Source organism: Lepidochelys olivacea, assembly GCF_965140295.1.
Source record: "Lepidochelys olivacea isolate rLepOli2 genome assembly, chromosome: 24".
In the NCBI taxonomy this organism is placed as follows: domain Eukaryota; kingdom Metazoa; phylum Chordata; order Testudines; family Cheloniidae; genus Lepidochelys; species Lepidochelys olivacea.
In genome coordinates this window covers 10476708-10495801 of record NC_140434.1, presented here as the reverse complement: position 1 = coordinate 10495801, position 19094 = coordinate 10476708, and the positions used below count along the sequence as shown (strand labels likewise).

Sequence of the window (19094 nt, the reverse complement as noted above, 5' to 3'; positions counted from 1 at the left end):
GGGGCTCTGCAGAAGGAGGGGCAGGGAGCTATGGGGGGCAATGGGAGGGGACCCAAAATCCACCTCCCACTGAGCACCCAGCTCTGGGGGAGCCGCACTTGGGGGCTGGGCCCAGCCTGTGGCTGCCCAGGCCCTGCCCTGGGGGCCAGCCCCAGGAAAGGCCCCCATGGTGTTGATCATAGAGCCAGGCCAGGTCCCTCATCACTCCCAGGATGCCCATATCCAGCATGGCTCCTGCGGCTCTTCAGGCCGCTCCACTGGGAGGGAGACCCAGCTGGGAGGCTGCCAGTGCCCATAGTAAAGATGGTGTCCCACCCTCACTCCGCATGGCGGGTTCTATGGGCAGTGAAGCCAGGCCAGTCTCCCGGATATTACCCATAGGAAAGATGGAGGCACCCACAACGGAGAAAGACTCGAGCTGGTGTCCCGGATGTTGCCCGTAATAAACATGGCGCCCAGCTGCGCTGTAGGGGGTGGCGGCGTCGGCCCGGTTTTCTGGCTATTTCGAAGACGCCTTCTTTGCCCTCACTAAATATGGCGGCTCACCGCCAGCCTTTCCTACCGGGTTGAAGCTGCAGAGGGCGGCCGTGTACTTCTGTCCCGGCTCGCCGCGGCGCCGCTGGGAAGATGGCGGCGCTCAGGGCTCTGCGGAGGCTGCGGGCACCTTCAGGGTCATGGCTCCCGGGGCTCCGGCTGGGGGCAGCGCCGAGCAGGTGAGACCCAGCCCGGAGCCTGCCCGCACCCCCGATCCCCCCTCTCCGGATCCCCCGCGACCCTCCCCCCGGGGACTTCGCCTGCCCCCCCCCCCGCGACCGTCCCCCCGGGGGACTTCGCCTGCCCCCCCCCGCGACCGTCCCCCCGGGGGACTTCGCCTGCCCCCCCCCCGCGACCGTCCCCCCGGGGGACTTCGCCTGCCCCCCCCCCGCGACCGTCCCCCCGGGGGACTTCGCCTGCCCCCCCCCGCGACCGTCCCCCCGGGGGACTTCGCCTGCCCCCCCCCCGCGACCGTCCCCCCGGGGGACTTCGCCTGCCCCCCCCCGCGACCGTCCCCCCAGGGGACTTCGCCTGCCCCCCCCCGCGACCGTCCCCCCGGGGGACTTCGTCTGCCCCCCCGCGACCGTCCCCCCGGGGGACTTCGTCTGCCCCCCCGCGACCGTCCCCCCGGGGGACTTCGTCTGCCCCCCCCGCGACCGTCCCCCCAGGACTTCGCCTGCCTTCCCCCCGCCGACTTCTTCTCCCTCTCCTGGGATCTCCCCTTCTGCCCCCTTCGTGATCCTTTCCCTCTCCCCAGGGACCCTGCCCCCTTCCCCACCGGGAACCCCTCCCCTGCCTTCTCCCCCACGCCGGACCTTTCTGGGCATTTCCAAGCACCCCCCCCGGCAGCCCCCCTTCCCTCGGGACCCCTTCCCTGCCTCCTGCACCCCACCCTCCAGATCTCTCCTCTGGGACTTCCCCTTGCCTGCCCCCATGACCCATTCCTCGGGGATCCCTCCTCTGCCTCCTGCCTCTCCCTTGGAACCCCTCCCCCATGTTCTGAACCCCCAGGATCCTCTGGACATTGTCATCTCCCCTAGTGGGGACCCCACCTTCCCTGGGATCTCCCGCTGCCCTCCCCAGGGAATCCTCCTCTGCCTCTTTGGCACCTCTCCCCTGCCTCCTGTTCTCTTGGGATCTTCCTCTTCCTCAGGGACCCTTCCCTTGCCCCCTCCCCGGACCCTCCTAGGCATTGCCATCCCCTCCCTGGAGACCCTGCTCTCCCTGGGGACCCATCCCCTCCCCCTGGGCTTTGCTAGCTCCTAACATGGGGACCCGTTCTCCAGCCCCCTAGTAAGGACACTGTACTTGGATCTTGGTTCTTACCATAGGTCTCTGCGCATGCCGTGGGGCTGTCCACTTTGGTACTCCTGCTGCTGCAAACTTGCCTCCTGCAGGAAACAAACTACCATGCTCCTGACTGGTTCCTGTCACTGGGTGGCTACTGGGTGGCTGTCATACAAACCCCCTAGCTTGTGGGGCAGTTGTACGCGGTGCCCTTGTGACAGAGTGGGTATACTGCGCATTGAGGCATGTTTGAGGTTTTCCTCAGACTTCCTTGCTGATGACACTTGATCTGGGAGACTAGCTAGCTCAGGCACTTGGGAATGAGCCATGAAGCTTTTCTCTGCATGGTTACCTCTTTGAATCTCGCCAGCGTAAGTCTGGACTTTGATGGTTTATGAAATGAGTGGAGAGGCTGTCTTCCTTCCACTGCAGGACTATCCATGGCACAAAAGTCACCACCCCGTGGATGCTAACTGACCCCTTGGCAGAGAAGCAAAACCAAGGATTGAATGGGCCATGGAGACTGAACTCCCCTCATCCTTAGACAGGCCCCCTTGATCAGACTTGAGAGCGGTTGGTGGGGAGCAATGTGTGGGCAGCTTGTACTGCAGCTCCCCAAACTATGGAGAAATAGGCTCTCGGGCTGCCAAACCGCTGCATTCCCAAGGATGAAGCTCACTCAGCCAAGACAGAGTCTCACTTTCAATCCCCATCTTCTCCCTTCCTCCCCCATCTGCCTGGCAACAACTCCTTTAAAACCCACAGAATCTGAGACTAGAGTCAGGCAGGTTGAATGAACTTGCCGTGTTTGATACCCTTTCCTTATCTCTGTGTTCAGAGGCTCAAAGCAGTGGCAGCCAGATGTCGAGTGGGCCCAGCAGTTTGCAGGTGCGGTCATGTACCCCACCAAGGAGACTGAGAAGTGGGTGCCTCCTCCCTGGAACGGTGAGTTCTGTCGAAGGTGCCTGCCCCCTTAAATGCACTGTCATCATGCGGATGCTCTTGTATTGGTGGTTGTCATGTTTTAAGTTTGGAGCCAAACCTGCCCCTGGGGTGTGCAGTCCCGCCTCTGTGGACATCGCTGGACTTGCAGCTGAGTGGCCTTCTTGGGCCCAATCCTGTAGTGAGCTCTGTGTAGATGGACCCCTGCATCTTCATGGAGCGTATTGCCTTACGTTGTCCAACCTGAGATAGTGGGAAAACAAATGTGGTCAGCATGGAGGGAGCTTCCTTAGTTTAAGGTGATCTGGTTAAAGAAATAGATCTGGGTCTGTTTTTTTTAAAGATTTTTTTTTTTTTAAATTAGCATCTCCCTTTTTATAGGAATGATCCCATGGCTTTTATTTTAATGTAAGTGGAAACAAGATTTTGGATTTGAGACGTCATTTTGTTGCATCTGAAACCCAAACACAAATGCTCTGTGCATGAAGTGATGATGGGGACAGGTCACTTATACAGAGTGCTAGAGATCGCCATGTAAGATGGGCTGATTTAAACCTGTGTTTTAACACAGCCAAGCACAAGCAAAGACTGCAGGTCACGCTGACAGGATGGGGGGTAGTATCCTGGAGTGCAGTGACTCTGAATAGGATGTAGGAATAGAGCTGCTTGGATAACTGATGTGTGGGTTTGCTGGCCATGCTGGGGGAAAAAAAATCGATTTGAGTCACAAATTGTTTCAGTTGACCTGAAGCTGCATTCTCTCCCCCCCCGCCCCCCAAAGAAAAAAACCCCAAAACCAAAAAGAAAACTTAGTTTAAAAAAGTTGTGCTCAGCTCTAGTTGGGCTGGGCATTGCGTGTATGCGTATCCTGGTAGATAACCAATTGGATAGGAGTTGTGTGATGCAGTAGCTAAGAGGACTTATGTGATCCTCTAGCTGTATAAGCAGAGGAACAACCATTACTGGATACTGTGTGTAATACTGGTGCCTGTGCTTCAGACTGTTGACAAATTGGAAGAGTTTCAGAAAAGAGCCACAGGAATGATCCACTGTCTGGCAAACCTGCCGGAGAGACTTAAAAAAGGTCAGTCTGATTAAGTTTAGTTTATCCACAGAAGGTTAAGGGGTCACTTGCTCAGTTACAGGCAGCTACCTGGGGAAGAGGTTTCTGATAAAAGATGGCTCTTCAGTCTGCCAGAAAAAGGCATAATTTGATCCAGTGGCTGGAAACTGAAGCTAGACTAAAGGGCTCGTCTACACTTACATTTTATAGCACTCTAACTTGCTGGCTCAGGGGGGTGATTTTTCAGCAGCAAGTCTGAACGCTTTAAAGCGCTAGTGTGGACAGGCTCCAAGTGCTGGGAGCCACACTCGGAGCTATTCCCCTTGTGGAGGTGGATTACCAGGAGCGCTGGGAGAGCTGTCTCCCAGCGCTCGCACGTGACCATGCTCACGCTTCAGAGCGCTGCTGTGGGAGCGCTTTGAAGTTTCTAGTGTAGAGGTAGCCTAATTCAGACTACAAATAAGGCACGAATCTTTATTGGTGAGGGCAGGTAGCCACTGGAACAATGTACTGAGGGGTGTGGTGGATTCTCTGTCAGGAGAAGTCTTTAAGGTATTTTCTTTCAGAGATTTGTAGCTCCATCCCAAGATATGGGCTGGACACAGGAATCATGGAATGAAATCCTCTGGCTTGTGCCATGAGGGTTAGGCTAGAAGTTCAGAATAGTCGTTTCTGGTCTTAAAGTCCATAAAACATCCGATGAAGTGAGCTGTAGCTCATGGAAGCGTATGCTCAAACAAATTGGTTAGTCTCTAAGGTGCCACAAGTACTCCTTTTCTTTTTGCGAATAGAGACTAACACGGCTGCTACTCTGAAACCTCAGCTGCACTGGAAATCTCGACCCTTGTGCATTGCGTGTGAGATAAGACCCCAAACGCAGGAAGTGGGGGGGAGAGCGTCAGTGGGAAGAAGTCAGGATAGAAGCTTTCCCATTGCTGTAATTCAGTGGTTCCCAAACTTTAACATCTGTGAACCCCTTTCACTAAAATGTCAAGTCTCACGAACCCCCTCCTAAAAAAGGAATATTTCCACAGTTTTTCTCCTTTATCTGAATATAAATGATAAAAGCAGTGATCTTGGAAATATAAAATTTGTTTTTGACATGCTTATTACACACTATTTATTATTAATTATGATCATTACAGTATTTTTATTACATTATGAAAACAGCAACACTCTTCCAAGATCTCACTTTCATAGCTTGTATCACTTTGAATAAGCCTGTTATAAGACAAGGCTCCTATGTTTCATCAAAGAGTATCAGATATGAAAGTGCATGAAGATATTTAAGAAGCCAACACAAAGAGTTCCCCCTACACAAGCATTCAGGTCTTGAGCAGTCCAGGCAAACAACGCACATTACAACAAAGCTTAAACTTGTTCTTCATAATAATTTTCAAAACAATACTAGCTGCCTATTTAATTTTAAAAACAGCAAAAAATATCTACCTTCCTTTCCATTTCTTATAAGGAGTCTTGAAGTTTAAATCTCCTCAGTGTGATAGATATGTTTGCTTTGATCTGCTTAGCTATTGGAAGTGCAGGGTCTCTGGGCTGCTGGACCCGTGCTGCCCAGGGACCCTAGCGACAACTCTGTCCGCCATTAGGAAATTTTTTCCCGAGAACCCTCTGTAATATTTCGCAAACCCCCAGGGGTTTACGAGCCCCAGTTTGGGAACCACTGCTGTAATTTATGCTGCTGCTAGTTACAAGGAAAACGCGTTTTGTGTGAAGTACTGACTGGGATTTTTAGCTGGCCTGTCCCTTTAAGCCAAGTGTCCCAGTAGCAGGCAGACGGACCTGTGAATGCATTTGCTGTCTTTCCAGTCACTGAGACATGCTGCCAATGGATTGAAAATCAATCATAGGCAGCCTAATGTATGACCTATAATATTTGTCTAAGGACAGCTGACTAGTGTGTCATGGTGTAAGCTGACTGCTACAGGGGTCAGGAAGGGATTTCTCTCCCCATGCAGAATGCATTAAGGGACATACTCCCCTCCTGTGAATGCTCGGGTCTTGGCAGCCGAAGGAAGAAAGAGGCAAATGCTCGTTCTGAGTGAGACATTGTTGCAGGAGGGTATTCGGGGAGGAGCTGGGTGAGCTGCGTGGCTGTGGAGTTGTCCTTAGCAGTTTGCTGCTCTTCAGGTGTGTTTGGGGGGTGGGGGGGGAGTTACAGTGGTTTAGTGCTGTGTGTCCAGGTGAGCAGCTCTAGGCCTGCCGTTGTGGGAACCCCGTACATGAGGTTCCCTGTGCTGAGTCACTGTGGGGCTGCCCGGGGCCTTTAACCCATCGTCAGGGCTCTGCCAGCGAGCTGGTGAAATTCCACGATGTGTGAATGCTACAGCGACTCCAACTGGCCTCATTGAGCTCCGTTACTTTGACTGTTGTGATTGTCCCCGGAGTTTATCCTCCGTCTCCAAGGGGCGGTACTTTTGGGTCACGAGTGTCCAAGAGAAACCTGAGCTAAAGAGACTCTTCTCGAGCTATCTGCAAAGGGGAAATGACTCAAGCTGGAAGGGGAAAGCCCCCAAGGGCCACGTTGGGAATTCTCCCACTTCAGCAGCCCCTGGAGGTGTACAGAGAGGGGAAATGTTGTCAGTTTTTTTCATGAGACGCCTGCAAGATTTTCCTCCCACTCCCCTGCTGGACAGAGACCAAGTTTGGGACAGTTTGGCCCAGACGAGGCTTCCTCCTGGGTGACCCCTCCAAGGCAAGTGCTGAGCTTCTGTGCCAAGAGCCAGCTTGCGCCCTTCGCTCCTGCTCTCCCTCCTCACCACAGCTGGGCACTCCCAGCCTCTGGACTCGTGGGGTGCTCACTGCTCTTTAGCTTGCACTGGGCACAGCGAATGGTGGGGTGCACTCACTTGGGTCGCCTAGAGAGCAAATGAACCCCCTGCATAATGTGAGAGAAGCAGGGAGGCCGGAGAGCAACAGGCGTGGGACGGCAACTCCCACAGACAAGCCCAGTGCTCTGCAAGGCTGAACTGCTGGACACGTCTGCTCCTCGGCCTGTGGCTCCGCTCTTCAGTTTTGCAAGGGAAGTGGTGGGAATCGCACTGGTCGGGAGGGGTGGAATAGGGCTGCCCAGCCGTGGGGCATGCGCCTTGGGACCTGAATTCCCTTCCATCCCTGAGGTCTTGTCCTGCTCAGCCTTTCCAGTGCAGTGGGGCAGGAGGGCCGTGCATCTCCCTGGAGTGCTCTGCCATCTCACGGCCTCTCTTGCTCTCCTCATGCCTGAGCAGACAAGGACCCTCCGGCGGAGAAGAAAGTCTCCAACCTGACGCTGAACTTCGGGCCCCAGCACCCAGCTGCCCATGGGGTCCTGCGGCTGGTCATGGAGCTGAGCGGAGAGACCGTGAAGAAATGTGACCCCCACATCGGCTTACTGCACCGTGGCACAGAGAAACTCATCGAGTACAAGACCTATCTCCAGGTAACCACGAGGGTGGGGGGCTGTGATCCCTGGGTCCCTGCCTGGACACCCCAATCCCCGGGCAGCACTGTGTTCGGCTCCATCGGCCTGTTGCCCTCAGCCTAGTGCACTCCCGCAGTGCTCCAAGGGCTTTTGCACCCAGGCCTGCTGCTCCTCGAGGGCCCAATCCTGCAAGCCCAGCTCCCACTTTAGTCCCTGGGAATTCCCCGAAGTGGCTACATGACGGGACCCCAGGGGTTTAGCTACTTCCTGTGCTTGCTCCCTGCCTGCCCCATCCTCTGTGCCAGCCCGGATTGCGATTCTGGAAACAACTGATGTCCCAAAGGGAGGGTTGTCTCAGGCCTTTAACCTCTTGCATGTGAGTGTCAAGTTCTCTCTGCCCCAGGAAGAGGCGGGGGCCAGATCAGGGCTTTGGGGTTTCCTGCTCTTCTGCCCCACAGCCCTACCCTGCAGTTAGCAATGCTGTCCCAGCTGCCCTAGTGCATTCCAACCTAGCCCCACCTGGCAGGCCTGTGGGGGCCCCTGGAGGCAGTCTGCCTTGCCAGACTGCAGAGTGACCTGACCCTTTCAGCAGCAGGGCTGGACTCCCATGGCTGTCTAGTCTGTATTTGGGGGATGTCTTGGGGGGCAGGGGGAAGCAGCAGGGAGCAGAGCGTCCCTCTTTAAAGAGACACCGTGTTGTCCAGTGGTTTGGGTCGGTGAGCAGCAGCCAGGAATCCTGGGTTCCAGTCCCAGTTTGCTCACTGTGGGGCAAGTCCGTTGCCCTCTCTGTAAGGGGAAGTACTGCCTTATCTGACCTGGGGTCATAGACTCTGATTCCCATTTGTAAAACGCTTTGGGACCCTCAGGCGCTGTGGGTGGGGCAGTGGTAGGGAACGACAAGGTCCTGCCCCTTGGAGTAAAGAACAAGGGGTGACACAAGCAGAATGAAAAGCGCGCACGTGTGTGTGCCTTGTTTAACAAGAGACGTCAGCAGCCTCTGAGGAAGCTGGGAAGATGGAGCGGCCTGCCAGATTTTGCATTAGGGCCTCGTAAATGGAGCTCCCTTGATTTACTGTCCAGATCAGATGTAACCTTTTTAGCTGCCGGGGAATCAGCACTTGAAGTAATCCAGCCCAGTAAACATGGGGCGGGAGCCAGGCAGAGTTATGGGTGCCAGAGCACTCTGGACGCACTCGGGGCTCGCAGCCAAGGCAGAGGCAGCTTAGTGATGTGCTCCCTTGGCGGCCTAAGCTGGCTGTAGCAGCGCAGAGTGTAATGCCTGGCTGGCCTTCGGAGACAGGCGATTCCCAGGGAGCGAGTCCCTATTCGTGCCCCGTAAATTGCGGGGGAGGCAGGCGGGCACATGCTGCCAGTTTGCCCACAGAGCGGGGGCAGGACCAGGGCGAGCATTGAGCAACGGGGAAGCAGTGCTGCCCTCCGTGGGAGCAGGGAGGGAGCCCGCTGGGGGTGGACAGCAAAAGGTGTGAATGGTGAAGGCCTGTTGGGCTGGCGACTTGCTCTGGGGGCGCTGTTCAGCTCATCAGCGTTAGCCAGTGTTTGTGCCAGGCTCTGGGCGAGAGAGGGGCGCCTACGTCCATGGAGAGACATGCCAAGTTTCGCTTCCCTGTTCAGTTTGCTGTGGGCTGGTGCTTCCCTCATGCCAGCCTGTTCTGTTTCGCTTTCAGGTCCTCATATGCTGACTCAGTGCTGTACGGAGGGGTGTTTGAGGGCTAGAGGAAGATATGAGGGTCAGGATCCTGGTTCTGTCACTGACTCCTTGGGCAGGTCACTGCGTACCTCTGTGTCTCAGTTTCCCTGCTTGTACATGAGGGACAATCACCATTCAGCCCTGTGGTAAAGGAGATCCCCTAAGGCAGGCTCTGCTCTGTTCTTTGCGGAGACCAGGAGGGTGACGTGTGCTGAGAACGAGCTGCTTCTGCTCTGGAAGAGCAGGTGGAGGGGACTGAGCACAGCTGGCATCCCGGGGACTGCCCAGAGGCTGAGCTGGGCAGAACGCTGGGGGTGTAGATGATCTGATAGTTCTCTTCCTCTGCATGCTACTGTTCTAGAAGCACAGGGAGTGTGTTCGGTACAGCTCTGTCCAGGGGCTAGGCCAGCAGCTGGGGGCTGGAGGGATGGATTCAGATCTCACTGGTGCATCGACCTTAGCAGAGCTCCTCCTGCTTTACACCACAGAGCCCTGGTCAGTCGTCGGCAGCACTGAATCTGCGTGGCTTCCATAGCACCAATTCCCCCGCTTTACCTGCAGCGGTCGCCTGGTCCGGAGGAGAGGGTCAGCCACCAGCTGTACTGTGCCAGGGATGCCGACGGCCTGCCTGAGTGACAGCAATCCGAGTGCCGCTGCCTAGGTGTACGAGCAGTGTCCGTGCACGCCCTGCGGAGACTCAGCTCTGTGATCTGACCCCCTAGCTCCAGGCACCAGCCTTGGAAGGCTGTTCATATGGGCCTTGCAGGCAGTTCAGGGTTCGGTGGCGGGCAGGAACTTTCCTCTGCTCCAAGCTCGGCAGGTCGCTGTAGGTATTGACTTGTAGGTGAACAGGAGGAAGCTGAAGAATGTGGAGAGCAAAGCCTTCTGGGAGTTGTAGTCATTTGTTGGACTGTAACTTCCTTTGGACTGTGAAATGTTTGGCTTCTGCGGGGAGCAGGCATTTCTCACTGCAGTGCTGCTTTGGCCTTGGAGATTAAGGCTGAGGGAGACCTGCACCAGGGCTCTCCAACCCCTCATGCTGATCTCGGTACAAAACCACGTACTTTGGTTCTCATCTCAGCAAAGGAATTGCATGTTCATGTAGAGGGGTACATGTGCCATGAGAATTTCCAACTGTCTAGGTCAGCGGTTCTCAAACTGTGGGTCGCGCTCCCGTCGGGGGACATGGAACAATGTCCAGGGGTGTGTACACGGTGGGGCCCACGCCAGCCCCCACAAGGGGGCAGGAAGGAAGTGCCACCCAGCCCCACTCTTCCCCTAGCTCTGCTCCAGCCCTGGCTACAGCTATGGCCCTGGCTCTGCGGCCCAGCTCCTGGGCCCCGCTGTTGGCCGCCAGGTCTGCTCCTGGTTCGGGGCAATGCGGGGTGCGAATACATTCTATTACTCGTAAGGGGGTATGTGAGAGGAAAAGTTTGGGGACCAGTGATGTAGGCTTTAGGCTGGGCTCCTCCCTGTGCACAGTGGGGCTGCTCTCAGGCTCCCAGGGTGGCAGGCCTGCATGTATGTTACTTTGATTGTGCCAGGCCTTGTGGCTAAGCGGAGTTGGGTCTTGTCAGTCCTTGGGTGGACGACTCCCTGCTAGCCCTGATGATGGTGAGTCCACAGGGGGTGCTCTCCCCTCTCAGCGCTGAAGCAGTGCCCAAGGCACCGGGCTGCCTTTCGTCGAGCTGTGAAATTGAGTCCTGTCTGCTGGTGGTGCTCTGCGTATTTTGCGAGGCCGGGGTGCTGACTCAAGTGCTGTTGTCCGATCTCATCTCAGGGAGGCCAGAATGGCCCCAGTGTCCCTGCAATTCTAGCTGGCTGCTAGGCTCCTCCTCTCCTCTGGGCAGTGGCACTGCGTGTGGTTCCTCTGCTCAGGGGTGGGTGAAGGGATCCCCGCTTTGTAACTGGCCCCACGAGGGTTGGCGTGCTCCCAGTGCCAGGCTGTGTCTGCAGGCGGTGGTCCTGCCGAAGGCAGGGTTAGCGAGTGCTGGTCAGGCGTTTGCAGGCTGTTCTCTGCCGCAGGCTTTGCCGTATTTTGATCGTCTCGACTACGTGTCCATGATGTGCAATGAACAGGCCTACTCCCTGGCAGTGGAGAAGCTGCTAAACATCACTCCGCCCCTGAGGGCTCAGTGGATCCGAGGTGAGTGATCCCCTCCTCTTGACCTGGGTCCCCTTCCTGAGCTCACGTTGGTTGCCTTGGCTCTGTGGAGGCGGGTCCCAAAGAGAGTCAGCTCCTCCCCAATCCTCCTCCGTATGCCCCTCCCTACCATACCTGTCCTGTGATTTCTAGCTGGCACCCTTGAAGGGCGTCTCCAAGGCCAATGCCCATTTGTTTGTCCAGGTAGCCGGCTGGGCACTTTCTAGGAGCATAGGAGTTGCCAGGCCCCTTTCAGTCAGTAGCTGGCTTATGCCCTGGTGCTTCTGGCCAGAGCTCATCACCCATAATGCACTGAGGGAGCAAGACTCTCGAGGCTATTTTAACAACTGGGGGTCCCATGCCCAACACTGCCCTGGGGTTCCCTGGCATTCTCTCTCCCTCTGGTGGGCGTCGGGAGTGCAGGTTCGGAGGGGAGAAGCCTCTGGGCTCCCCTCTGAGCTGGGGCGAAATTCTTCCCTTCATACTGCACTCCTGCTCCCACATCACCCGGTGCCCAGCCCCTCAGAGCCCATTGGTGCTGTTCTGAATTAGGCCAGAAGAGGGCACGAGGGAGAGGGAGGGGAAAAAAAAGGCAGGCTTCCTGCTGCAATGGATTGGGCACCTACCTCCTGCTGCTGCGTCTTTCCTAAAGACAGATCTGCCCTGGGCCTGCGAAGGGTTTAGGCCACGGCTGGCACTGCCCCTTCCCCGTGTGCATGGGTGTGTCGGATGCACGCTGCCCGCCTGCCCCCTTCCCTGTGTGCATGGGTGTGTCGGATGCACGCTGCCCGGTCTCCCCCTCCCCTCTGTGTGTGTGTGTGTGTGTGTGTGTGAGAGAGAGAGAGGGGTGCACACTGCTCTGCCCGTCTGTGTGTTGTTGGGCACATGCTGCTCTGCCTGCCCGTCTCTCTCTGACTGGGGCTCTCTCTTCTCCCCCTCTCCCCCCGCCCCAGTTCTCTTTGGGGAGATTACGCGGCTTCTGAATCACATCATGGCTCTCACTACCCACGCTCTGGACATCGGGGCCATGACCCCCTTCTTCTGGATGTTCGAGGAAAGAGAGAAGGTAAACCCCACAGCTGGCTCTAACTGGAGCCAGCAGCTCCGTCATGGGAGAAGGACAGGGCAGCCAGAAGCCAACAAGTTGGTGGCCCCTCTGCTCCAGCATCCTGTCTCTGCGAACGGGCCACGGCACATGCCTCCTCAGCCAGTGCCTAGCCCCAAAATGCAGCTAATGGGCCCGTGCTGTCTAAGGAGATTTCCCTGGCCCAGCCAGGGAAGGTAGTGCCCAGTGTCACCGGGGATCCCTGGAGCTCAGTTCCAGGCAGAGCCAAAGGCCCCAGATCTGGAGTGGGGTGACTGGCCCAGGGAGGAATTCCCCCTTGGCCCAAGACGTGTGCTGACAGCAACCTGAGTCAGACGGCGCTGCCCATGAATCAGCTGCTAGCTCAGCCATTGCTGAGGATTCTGCAGCCTAGCCCAGTGCTAAGCAGCTGTGTGCCAAAGGCCAGGGGTAAATTGCACAGGCGCCATGTATTCTGCTTTGTCTTTCTCCACTACGGTGCTTCCCCGGGCGGCTCTGCTGCCTGGCTGCCTGGCCCTACTTGGCGCTGTCTGGGGCTCAGTTGACAGCCTTGGAGAGACGGACTCCTTTCCCCCTTCTGTGGAACACGCTGGTGCTTCCTAGTTCCTGAAGAGGCCCTGGAATGGGGTCCTTCCAGGGTGTGACCAGTCCATGCCAGGGCGTTGGCAGGGAGAGCCGTTGGCTGTTCCCCATGCCCCCGGGAACAGTATCTCTGGGGTGCTCTGTGGGATGCATCCTGCGGGGCTGGGATCACCCCAGGGCTGGAGGGGGCACACTTTATGTCTGGCCAGCCAACCTGGTTTGCTCATGCTCTGTGCCCTGTGGGCTCGGGGTGCTGGGCATGTGGGTGAGCAGTGCTCTTTCTGTCCCCTGCAGATGTTTGAGTTCTACGAGCGGGTCTCCGGGGCCCGGATGCATGCGGCCTACGTCCGGCCAGGCGGGGTGCACCAGGTACAGCCAGTGGCGTGCAGCTCTCCTCTAGCGCTTCGCTGGCCCCGTCCATACAGAGCTGCGTCCGCCTCCCTCTGACCCCATGCGCTCAGCGTGGGGAAGCCTGATTGGCCGCTACAGCATGAGGTCCGGGTATGGCCCCAGGCCCTTGTCTGTGGACCATGGTGCCCTCTCCCAGCCTCCTGCCTGCAGCTGCTCAGGGGAGCTGGGATGGGCGGAGCCGCAGAAGGAGCTTGTGCTGGATTGGGCATGGGCACCCAAGCGCCTCCCCCTTTCTTCAGTAGTGGCACTTCCTGCAGTCGCACCCCAAAGCCTGGGGCTCGAGGGAAGCCCCGTCTCTGCTGAGTCCCGGTCCAGTCCCTGCTGCTAAGAGCCCTGCAACACTGGCCTCTCGGGAGGGCTTCTTGCCAGCCCTTTCCACTGCCAGGAGCTCCACTCAGGGAGGGACTGCGTCCCCCTTCTGCCCCCTGGGAGAGAGGCCCCCAAGGGAGGATCACCTCACCCCACCATGGAGGGACTGTGAGGCAGCCAGCTGGAGATGCTCGGTGCTCAGGCAAGATGGCAAAATGAGACTCTTGCAGCTGAGTGTTTCACGCCCATGGCCCCGGGCTGGGGGAGTCGGGTCCTTCAGCTCTCCCCATAAACTAGTGTAATAGGATCTGTGGCTGGTCAGGCCAAGGCAGGATCCCACCCCGGGTTCCCCTATCCCTCCTCCAGGTTGGCTTGATACCCAGAGCCAGGCAGCAGCTGCGCCTGGCTGGGCACATGGCCTCTTGTGAAGGCCAGTTTTGGTTTTGAATAGAAGTGGGGCTCTGGGCTGGGGTGGTAGGAAGGTAGGGAGTGACTGGGACCTCGTCGGGACCTCGTCAGCACCTCTCGGCTGTGGCAGCAGCCCCAGGGCCCCCACTCCTTAAGTGCTGAGAGATCCCCTGAGTTCTCCAGACTTGTGTGCGTCACTCGGATTCTGCCTGTGCTAACCCCCTGCAGGACCTGCCCTTGGGGCTGATGGATGATATTTACGAGTTCACCAAGAACTTCTCCATCCGGATCGACGAGTTGGAAGAGGTGTGGCTCCCAGGATGAGTTGCCTTGTGAATTGGGGATGGAATTATTCTCTGCAGTCAGCCCCTGCTGTTCCCCAGGGAGGGGACCCCTGCTTGGGACCTGGGAACGTTGGAATCCTCTGTGTCTCTTCCCCCCACCCAATTCCCCTCCAGCCCCAGGAGTCCGCATGTCTTAAGGTTTGAGAAGGGTTTCGTGCATTCCATCCCCTCTCCCACCCTGGGTCAGGCCAATATAGGATTGGCCCCTGCAACCTCTGCCAGATCTGTGTTGACTGATCCAGCCCCCAGTGCGCTGCTCAGTCAGTCCAGACAAGGTTTCCTTGTAGCGAGCAGCTAATACAGCCACGAAGGGAGCACGGGGTGGGGTGTGCTTTTACAGGGGGGAGGAAATCTGTATGTGTCTGGGGGCAGGGAGGCTGATGGCAGAGCTAAATACTTAGCAGGCCCCGCCGTGTGTGGAGGTGCTATAAACTGGCGGCTGGGCTGTTCCGCTTGATCATCTCTTAGGTAATTTGTGGTCATTGACGACCTTATGGCACTCTTCCTCAGTCAAGGTGTTGATTCTGGTGTCCTAGGCGAGGTCAAACCTCCTGTGATTACATCACTATCAAGAGTGGGAAAAGCAGAATCCCATCTCCAACTGCAGGGGAAATTGAGGGAGGTGCAGAGTGTGAAGTGAACATGGTCTGTTAACACTTGCTGTGTTCCACTTCAGAGCTGGCCGCATTCCAGCGATGGGGAGGGTATATATGTGGGGTGAAGTGCCTCCAGGTGCTTGGGTGCTGTATCGTACATGTGCCTGTGAGTAGCCGGGCTGAATGTTCGGAACGAGTGCCGGGTGGCGTTTCCCTGTGCTCACTCCCTGTCCCCTGGCAGATGCTCACTAACAATCGGATCTGGAAGAATCGCACGGTTGACATTGGAGTCATAACCGCAGAGGAGGCTCTCAATTACGGTTTTAGGTACGGTCCTTGCCCAGGGCAACATGTTGTAATGCAGGCTGGAGTGGGGATGGGAGCATCCCGGGACGATGAGGTCCGTATGCTCCCCTATGGTCCGGCCTTGCTGGTTTGTCAGTGGACGGTTGATGGTGTCGAAAGCAGCGAGAGACCCCAGCGCATGCGCTTGAGGAGATGCCTGTGGTCTGGGAGGGCAGCGGTCGTTGGGGCTGCTTCGGGCTTCCCCCCGGGTGCCCTGGAGTAGGTACAGCATGAGGAGTGTCAGAGGCACCCCTAGAGGTGATAGGGGGCTGCGTCTGGGGCCCATTCAGCTGGCTCTGTGCTGAGGCTGCGAGGCGGAGCTCCGCTGGGCCACTTGGGTGCTAGCTCCTGTCGTGGAGAGTCCCCTGGAGAGGAGGCCTGGCCCCAGTGTGTTGGAGCCCCCCCACACCCCTCTCCCCCAACGTGCAGAGAGCTGGGCAGCTGGCTGGGGACAAAGGAGGTGGATGCCTCGCTCCTGCCGCAGTATACCTTGCTGGTGGTTTTCCCTCCGGCAGCGCCACCTAGTGACTAGACCCAGGCGAGCAGAGTCCTGAGATCTGTACCTGACTCTGCCCCTGACCCCTCGCTGTTCCTCGGTTTCCCTAGCAATGATGGGCTAATAGCGGCCTGGCAGGGTGGGGCTTAATCAGCGTCGGAAGCTCTTGCCAGGCTGATGCCAAGTGCCCAGGCTAAAGTAGAAACTTCCTCTGGGTGGCGGATTTGGGAATGGCCCCCTGGAAGGGTTACGCTTTCGTCCACCGTGTCTGGAGCTGGCCACTGCCAGGCAAGGATCCCGGATGGGGTGGAGACACAGCCTGGGTCCCGCTGCTCGGCTAACCCTTCCCTCTCTGCCCTTCCCAGTGGGGTGATGCTCCGTGGCTCTGGAATCCAGTGGGATCTTCGCAAAACCCAGCCCTACGACGTGTACGACCAGGTGGAGTTTGACGTTCCAATTGGATCACGGGGTGACTGCTATGACAGGTGCCTTCCACGTGTGGGGTGGTGGTTTGCTCTGGGTGGGGCCGTGTCCCATGGTGAGCCCTCCAGGGAGGGGAGACTGACCCCAGGGAGGGCCGTGTGCTGTGGTGAGCTGTCTGGGGATGAGGGGCTGACCATGGGTAGAGCCGTGTCCCATGCTGAGTTCTCCGGGTGGGGGCTAAACCTGGGAGGGCCGTGTCCTGTGGGAGGTGCTCATTGCTCAGGGACATGCCCAGAGGCTGCCCTTGCAGCACAGGGACCATTCTCAGGCTCACTCCTTTCCCCCTGAGGCGTCTATCCATTCTGCTGTCTCTCTGTGGCCTGAGCCACGTGACAGCAGCTCCCTTTGCAGGCCAATGGGGCCCAGAGCGTCCGTTCCATCGAGAGTCCAGCAGGGCTGGGCGTCACCTGCCAGGCTGTGTGTGGCTCAAACCAAGCACCCTCCTCCGTGCGGTGCCCAGGGTTCCAGTCAGTCCTGCTGCCTGGACCCCGGCAGGCTGGAATTGCCCAGGCTAAGCCTGATTTCCATAGGTACCTATGCCGGGTGGAGGAGATGCGCCAGTCACTCCGCATCATCCTGCAGTCTCTCAACAAGATGCCTGAGGGGGAGATCAAAGTGGATGATGCCAAAATCTCTCCTCCCAAGAGATCCGAGATGAAGGTAAAGGAACGCGGGGCCTCCCGCTCCTGGGGCCTCGACTCTCGGGGAGGGAACACACGTCTGTGACAGCCTCGGGGAGGAGGGGCTCGTGTCAGAGCAGGGGACTGCGGGGCAGGGCTCCTGCCTTTGGGGTGGGTGGATGCCCTGAGGAGTCAGGACGCCTGGCTTCTAGGCTCAGCTGTGACACTTCCTTCCTGTGGGCACAGCGCTGGCCTCATGGGAGGGGGCACAGGGCTGCAGCCCAGCTGGAGAACACCGGTGCTGCGCTCTCGTGCCTTTCTCTGAGGGGGGTTCCTTTGGAAGGGGAGTGGGCCAGCAGCCCCACGGCGTGACAGCTTCCTGGGTCTCTGGCTAGGTGAGTGAAGATGGCTGCAAGCCACCGGCAGCAGCTGGCCATGGGCGGTTCCGGTTTCCCTTTGTTCCTGTAGTGTGACCCCGCTTCGCTATGGAGCACTGAGCCCTGTGGGTGCTGGGAGAGCAGGCAAATGAAAGGGCTGTTTGGTTAGCAGATTCGAAGTTGTCCAGCACCTGGCACATCAGGGGCTGGGCTTGGCTCTCAGGTGCTGCCACAATATGAGTCACTGATGAGGATGAGAAGGAAGATGGGCTTGTGACCAGCACTCAACCTGGGAGACCTGGGTTCAGCTCCGAGGTCTGCCCTGTGTGATCTGGGCTGTCGCTAGCCCTCAGACTGCCTCAGTTTCCCTATCTGCGAAAGGGGGAGAATGGCCCTTCCTTTTTTCACCCTGAGTCTGCTGTGTGTGTTCAGCATGGGGCCTCTCGCTCTGTGCAGCGACGGGGCTGTTCTCGTCCTACCGCAATACTCACAATCCAGATGGAAACTGCCTTCAGTTGGGGGCCCCTGGTAACACTGTTGCCATCTCTGGGATGGGGGCAGGTCAGGGGAGCTGTCGCCCACAGGGGAAGAAATGTCTTTGCCCGGATGGGACCCAAGATGGGGGCCCTGACCCCTTGTCACTAAAGACTGGGCTCCTGGGGATGGAGAAGGAGCGGTGCTTGTCCCACACCCAGGCCTGGGAACTGCATTCCTGGTCACTTCCTGCCCAGAGCTGCTGGGTAGTGAGTAGTGATACGCACGGCAGCATCCGTGCCCCTCGCAGCGCTGGGGAATCTCGGCAGCCGTGTTTCTGGAGGAGAGGAAGCGAGTCGCAGAGAAGCAAAGTGACTGGGCTAGTGTTGTGCCATGAGTCAGTGTCAGAGCCCTGGCTCCAGTCCCAGGCCTGTCCAGTGCTGCCTGCTCACCTGCTGCGGCATCCCAGGGCGGCTGTCCTTCCTGCTGGGGGCTGTGTGTCCATGCTGGGGCGAGGACCCGTGGAAATGTTTTCTCCGGGTATTGCTGTGTCTGTAGCCGAGGGCTGGGGCAGTCCAGGCCACCTGTCTGACGCTCTGAATTCCCTTCTGCACAGACCTCCATGGAGTCGCTGATCCACCACTTCAAGCTGTACACAGAGGGCTACCAGGTGCCACCCGGAGCCACGTACACAGCCATCGAAGCCCCCAAGGTACTCTGTTGGCGGGGTGTACAGCCCTTTGCCCTGGGCTCTCTCCTCCCTCACAGGGCAGCGGAGTCATGGCCCCCTTGGCTGTGCCCTAATGTAGCCCTGGCTATGGGGACAGGGGCATGTTCCGGTGCCATCCCAAACCATGGGAAATGTCTGGGCTCCTGCAGCCATGTCCAGACGGCTGGGGGTGCATTAGAGCTGCTGCCCCCCCCAGTCAGCGGGAGCCTGGCTGGCCACTGCTGGCACTGCCCGTGGGAATGGGCTGGCACTAGAGGACAGCAGGAGTGTGTTGTTACTGGCTGGCAATTGCACTGGTGACGTTTCATCGGCGCCCCCTGCCCCGGGGAGGGTCGGGTCGGATTCCCAGGAACGTCTCTGGGGCAGCTGTGGGTATAGGCTGCAGATGGGGTCCTGGGGCTATGCCGGTAGCTCACTGACAGGCCCAACCCAAGACACTCCCCTCTGGCATGGGGCTCCTGCCCCTTTGCCCCGCATGACTCGCTGGTTCTGCTTAGTTATGTGATGAGCTGCTGGGTTTAGATGTGTCCCAGAATCCTTTGTGCCAGCTGCCTTCTGCCCATGTGGGCTCCCCTGCCCCCCTCTCATGCTGCAGCTGTGACAGGCTTGCCTCGCCCGACCCAGCAGGTGCAGAGGGAGGCCCTGTGGGAGGAGGGCACCAAATGCCACCCCACCTTGGGCACCTCTGCCTGGCGCGGCCATCTGGCTGTGAGGGCTGCAGAGCCTCTGCCTCTGTTGCC

General features: G+C 58.1%; 1 protein-coding gene across 1 annotated transcript in view; it reads left to right on the top strand.

Moving 5' to 3' along the window:
• Nucleotides 1-550: 550 nt before the first annotated feature.
• The window catches only part of NDUFS2 (NADH:ubiquinone oxidoreductase core subunit S2), a 30844-nt gene continuing 12300 nt past the window's right edge, over nucleotides 551-19094 (top strand). The window contains exons 1-11 of the mRNA XM_084614050.1: nucleotides 551-713; nucleotides 2660-2766; nucleotides 7072-7262; nucleotides 10978-11098; nucleotides 12049-12161; nucleotides 13056-13130; nucleotides 14118-14195; nucleotides 15071-15156; nucleotides 16036-16155; nucleotides 16684-16813; nucleotides 18241-18336. Coding sequence (XP_084470176.1) covers nucleotides 628-713; nucleotides 2660-2766; nucleotides 7072-7262; nucleotides 10978-11098; nucleotides 12049-12161; nucleotides 13056-13130; nucleotides 14118-14195; nucleotides 15071-15156; nucleotides 16036-16155; nucleotides 16684-16813; nucleotides 18241-18336 — 1203 coding nt within the window. The 5' untranslated portion in view covers nucleotides 551-627. The remainder of the gene's footprint in view (nucleotides 714-2659; nucleotides 2767-7071; nucleotides 7263-10977; nucleotides 11099-12048; nucleotides 12162-13055; nucleotides 13131-14117; nucleotides 14196-15070; nucleotides 15157-16035; nucleotides 16156-16683; nucleotides 16814-18240; nucleotides 18337-19094) is intronic.